The sequence below is a fragment of the Triticum dicoccoides genome, chromosome 5A (assembly GCF_002162155.2).
Source record: "Triticum dicoccoides isolate Atlit2015 ecotype Zavitan chromosome 5A, WEW_v2.0, whole genome shotgun sequence".
In the NCBI taxonomy this organism is placed as follows: Eukaryota; Viridiplantae; Streptophyta; class Magnoliopsida; order Poales; family Poaceae; genus Triticum; species Triticum dicoccoides.
Window position 1 is genome coordinate 45,303,033 of NC_041388.1, and position 6,061 is coordinate 45,309,093.

Below are 6,061 nucleotides of genomic sequence, written 5' to 3' on the forward strand. Positions count from 1 at the left end.
TCCTCTGAGTGTTGGTTTGAAATGGGCAGCCTGCGGAGCCACCTCGGGGAAACTTGAGGGTTGGTTTTACTCGTACCTTGTCCATCCGGTGTGCCCTGAGAACGAGATACGTGCGACTCCTATCGAGATTTGTCGGCACATCGGGCGGCTTTGGTGGTCTTGTTTTACCATTGTCGAAAATTCTTCTAACCGGGATTCCGAGCCTGATCGGGTCTTCCTGGGAGAAGGAATATCCTTCATTGACCGTGAGAGCCTTTGATGGGCTAAGTTGGGACACCCCTGCAGGGTATAAACTTTCGAAAGCTGTGCCCGCGGTTATGAGGCAGATGGGAATTTGTTAATGTCCCGTTGTAGAGAACTTGACACTTGACTTAATTAAAATGCATCAACCGCGTGTGTAGCCGTGATGGTCTCTTTTCAGCGGAGTCCGGGAAGGGAACACGGTCTTGTGTTATGCTTGAACGTAAGTAGTTTCAGGATCACTTCTTGATCACTCCTAGCTTCTCGACTATTGTGTTGCTTCTCTTCTCGCTCTTATTTGCGTATGTTAGCCACCATATTTGCTTATCGCTTGCTGTAGCTCCACCTCACTACCTTATCCTACCCATAAGCTTAAATAGTCTTGATTTCACGGGTGTGAGATTGTTGAGTCCTCATGACTCACGGATACTTCCAAACAGTTGCAGGTGCCGATGATATCAGTGTAGGTGATGCTACCGAACTCAAGTGGGAATTCGACGAGGCTCTTGGTCATTACTATGTGTCTTTCCGGATGATCAGTAGTGGAGCCCAGTTGGGACGATTGGGGATCTAGCATTTGGGGTTTATCTTCCTTTACTTTTGGTTTTGACCGTAGTCAGTCTTTGAGTGTATTTGGATGATGTATGAATTATTTATGTATTCTGTGAAGTGGCGATTGTAAGCCAACTCTTTATCCCTTTCTCATTCAGTACATGGGATTGTGTGAAGATTACCCCTCTTGCGACAAAACCACCATGTAGTTATGCCTCCAAGTCATGCCCCGACACGTGGGAGATATAGCCGCATCGTGGGCGTTACATGTTTAGTAACGCTGTTGATGTAGTCGAACGTCTTCGCGATCCAACCGATCCAAGTACCAAACGCACGGCACCTCTGCGATCTGCACACGTTCAGCTCGGTGACGTCCCTCGTACTCTTGATCCAGCTGAGGCTGAGGGAGAGTTCCGTCAGCACGACGGCGTGGTGACGGTGATGATGAAGCTACCGGCGCAGGGCTTCGCCTAAGCACTACGATGATATGACTGAGGTGTGTAACTATGGAGGGGAGCACCGCACACGGCTAAGACAAATCTTGGAGTGCCTTTGGGGTGCCCCTGCCCACGTATATAAAGGAGGGGGGAAGAGGTGGCCAGCCTAGCAGGGGCACGCCTATAGGGGGAGTCCAACTAGGATTCTCAATCCTAGTTGGAGTCCCCTTCCTTTTCCAAGAGGGGAAAGAGGGAAGGAGTACGAGAGGGAGAAGGAAAGAGAGGGGGGCGATGCCCCCTCCCTAGTCCAATTCGGATTTGCCATGGGGAGGCGCGCGGTCACCCCTTGATCTTCACTCGGAACCTTTCCGATGTCCGAATATAGCCTTCCAATATATCGATCTTTACGTCTCGACCATTTCGAGACTACTCGTCATGTCTGTGATCTCATCCAGGACTCCAACAACCTTCGGTACATGAAATCACATAACTCATAATACAAATCGTCATCGAACGTTAAACGTGCGGACCCTACGGGTTCGAGAACTATGTAGACATGACCGAGACACATCTCTGGTCAATAACCAATAGCAGAACCTGGATGCTCATATTGGCTCCTACATATTCTACGAAGATCTTTATCAATCAAACCGCATAACAACATACGTTGTTCCCTTTGTCATCGGTATGTTACTTGCCCGAGATTCGATCGTCGGTATCACCATACCTAGTTCAATCTCGTTACTGGCAAGTCTCTTTACTTGTTCTGTAATGCATCATCCCGCAACTAACTCATTAGTAACATTGCTTGCAAGGCTTATAGTGATGTGCATTACCGAGAGGGCCCAGAGATACCTCTCCGATACATGGAGTGACAAATCCTAATCTCGATCTATGCCAACCCAACAAACACCTTTGGAGACACCTGTAGAGCATCTTTATAATCACCCAGTTACGTTATGATGTTTGATAGCACACAAGGTGTTCCTCCGGTATTCGGGAGTTGCATAATCTCATAGTCAGAGGAACATATATAAGTCATGAAGAAAGCAATAGCAATAAAACTCAACGATCATAATGCTAAGCTAACGGATGGGTCTTGTCCATCACATCATTCTCCTAATGATGTGATCCCGTTCATCAAATGACAACCCATGTCTATGGTCAGGAAACTAAACCATCTTTGATTAATGAGCTAGTCTAGTAGAGGCATACTAGGGACACTTTGTTTTGTCTATGTATTCACACATGTATCAAGTTTCTGGTTAATACAATTCTAGCATGAATAATAAACATTTATCATGATATAAGGAAATATAAATAACAACTTTATTATTGCCTCTAGGGCATATTTCCTCAATGACCACTTCAAATTTACATCTCCTAGTGTTTGACACTTCAAGAAAATCTACACAAATCTCATGCTCTCTCAAACTCAATTCAAAAACCAAATATAGATTATATTTAGTTAACTACTGAACTAAATTTTACTCTAAACTAAACCCTACTGACCTAATTAACATCTACATTATCTACTACTTAACATCTATTATTACCCTAACTAAAAAACATCTACTATTAACCCTACTGCCCTAGTTAACTAGTACCACCACTACTAATAATTAACATCTACTAGTACTGCTAATTAACATGGCAGGAAGAAATGCAGAGAGAGGGGGAGGGGTGGGGGAGCTTACAGAGAGGGGAGAGACTGTGGCTGGGAGGTGCTCAGCGACGGAGGTAGGGGCGGCGAGGGCGGGCTCGGGCTCGGGCTGCGGCGGTCCTGGGCGGGCTAGGGCGGCGGCGATGAGGTCAAGGGCGCTATCGGTGAGGTCGAGGGCGGCGATGGTGAGGTCGAGGGCGGCCTCGGGCGGTGGCGGTGAGGTTGAGGGCGGCCTCGAGCGGCGGCGGTGAGGTCGAGGGCGTGCGCGATCGACGGCGGCGACAGAGGAGTTGGGGGAACAGGGAGGAGAGGGGGAAAGGACTTAGCAAATTTTGAACCCGCGGGTGGTTAAGTCAAACTAGCAGTAGCGCGGGCAGAAAAATGCGCTATAGCTAAGTTAGATATAGTGGTTCTAGCGAAACGCGCTACTGCTATGGGAAGTAGTTATTTATTTTCCTTTTTCTTTTCCTTTTATCTAAGGAACGTAGCTATAGCGCGGGCTTGTAAAACGCGCTACTGCTATGCTTTTCTTCTTTATTTTTTCTTTTGTTTATCTTTACATTTTTTTATTTTTATTTTTCCTAATTCTTCATTTTCATTTACTTTTTTATTTGTTTTCTTTATTAGCAGTAGCGCTCTATGCTGGAAACGCGCTGCTACAACACACTTAGTGATAGCGCGCTTTCAGTGAAATCGCTACTACTATTCCTAGCCTGCTGCCAACATGGTGGGAATTATAGTGGTAGCGCTTTTTCCAGCAGACGCGCTACTGCTATAAGTGTAGCTATAGCGCGCTTGGTTAGAACACGCCACTACCAAGTAGCAGTAACCCCCTGTTTTAACCAGCGCTACTGCTATACCTTTATGTATAAGGTTTTTCCTAATAGTGAATATTTGTGACAGGTTTGTCACAAATCTTCTTCTTCTCCAGTTCTTGCTTCAAGTCTGTTAGAGCAAGCTGTGTGTTGCCCAGTTGGGCCAATGCCTGCTCTTTGTCAGCCACCATTTTAGCAAAATCAAGCTTGAAAAACCTCAACTATTTTTTCATCTTTTCCTTCTCTCTCGCAACCATAACATTTTCTTCAGGATTAATTACATTTTCCCTCAGCCTAAGCTTGTTCCCATCCTCATACATGCCCCAAATCATTGCTATGCTCATCTTCGGTTGGGCGGGGCACTCAAGGTCAATCCACTCAACAAAGGGGCATTTAGGAACTTCCTATGGATTTGACAAAAAAGAGACAAGAGTTGGTGAAGTTAAATGATATTCAGTAAAATAAAGTCATCTTCAGTTGGTGCAATTAAATGATATTCAATAAAATGCATTCATCTTCCGTTGGTGCAGTTAAATGACTAAAATCAGATAAGTTCAGAAATGCAGTTAACTTCAAAAATACCGTCAAAGTTCAGATATGCGGTTAACTGAACTTAACAGTTAACTGCACAAATGCAGCAAACTGTTAGCACTTAAATTCACCAATGGAGCTAACAGCTGAAGTTCAATTATCTATTCACAATTCAGTTAAGTATTCTAAATGATGAAAACAGTTCAGTATTCTAAATGATGAAAACATTGCATGACAGATAGCAAGCAATATACACACTAATTGAAACAGACTACACACAACAAGCAATATGCACAAATGCAATATGAGATAGCTAGCTAGTAACCTTCTGTGCACAAGTTAAAAATCTCCTGCCACTATCCACTGAATCGAAGGCAACAAACTTCTCACACACAGATTGGTGCTCACATCTATACGCAAATTCAGTAGCAGGGCCTCTCCATTCCGAGCAGAAGATGGTGGCAGGTGCCTACAAGAATAACAAATCAGCATCTTCACGCTCTGGCCAGAATTTTGTGTTCGATACGACACAACCCGCACACACATAGACGCGCGTCTACTCTCGGAGGCTAAATTTCGTGTTTTGACCCTTTTTCCGAACTTATTCGAGATCTGACCCTTGTTTGGAAAAAAATTGAGATCTGACCCTTTTGCTACCGCCAGCAACCATGGCGGTATAGTATAACAGCCTGCCGCCAAGGACCCTGGCGGTAGGGTTGCATGCCCTACCGCCAAAACCCACCTAAGTATTGAACACAGTGCGTGCTCGTGCCTACCGCTAAGCACTTTGGCGGTAGGGTTGTGCAGGCTACCGCCAGCTCGTTTGGCGGTAGAGATGTTTCCTACCGTCAAAGTCCCTGGCGGTAGGCTCTTAGACCCTATCATCATGGACTCTGGCGGTAACAAAAGAGCCAGATCTCGAAAAAAATTCAACTTAAGGTCAGATCTAGAATAGTTTTTGGAAAATGGTCAAAACACGAAATTTTGCCACTCTCGGATGTGTTGTTTGCCGGGGTCTTTGATGGCCCGGCTCGAATCTCACATACGCGGCAATACGCGGCTCTCCCGGCCGAAGTTTCAGAGACGGCAGTTTCCTTTGTGGTGTAAACTGACTTCCGGCTGGGACGAGTAAATTACATCTATGATACTTAAACTTGACCCTCGGGTTCACTTCCATCTCTGTATTTAGAAAAGCTTAAAATACGGTCACTGAGGTTGCCCAGGCGTGTCACTCTACGGTCACCAGTACCGTATCAGTTTTATTTTTGCTAACGTGGCTAATACCCCTCTCTCACTACTACTGTACTACACTATTTCTCTCTGTAATTCTATCAAACACCTTACCTGCGCCCATCGCTGCGCCACACCCCCACACTCCCACCGTTGCCGCAGCTCTTCAGTGTCAGTGTGTCACGTCAGAGCTCCTGAAAGCCTCGTGCGGCCCATGAACGAATTGCTGCGCTGGTTGGCCAGACTCTCATGCTTTCAAATCCCAACTCTCGCGCCATGCCGAGCTTGAAGCTCATCAGCGTCGTTGGCACCATGCAAGTTACTGTCCCGATGCGCGTCGTTGGAAATACGAGCGCCGCTGTGGAGGTCACCATGGGTTGCTGCTTCAGTTTACTGACCCAACGGGCGTCAGAGGAGGTCGGACTGGTTTGAGAAATGCATGGTTGCGTGCATGACCAAGCGGCACCATGTTTGCGACAGTGCCGACTTAGCATTACACCATGTCGTGCTCCTCAACACCTGATCCGCCTACATCGCCTGACATGGTTGGCAACCTGCTCTCTCCTCACCTCGTCGTCCAGCCGAAGGCCCAC

The 6,061-nt window shown here is 46.3% G+C and overlaps 1 protein-coding gene across 1 annotated transcript in view; it reads right to left on the minus strand.

Moving 5' to 3' along the window:
- LOC119299145 overlaps positions 1–5,592 on the minus strand; it is a 25,197-nt gene extending 19,605 nt beyond the window's left edge. The window contains exon 1 of the mRNA XM_037576409.1: positions 5,583–5,592. Within this exon, the coding sequence (XP_037432306.1) occupies positions 5,583–5,592 (10 nt within the window). The remainder of the gene's footprint in view (positions 1–5,582) is intronic.
- Positions 5,593–6,061: the final 469 nt, after the last annotated feature.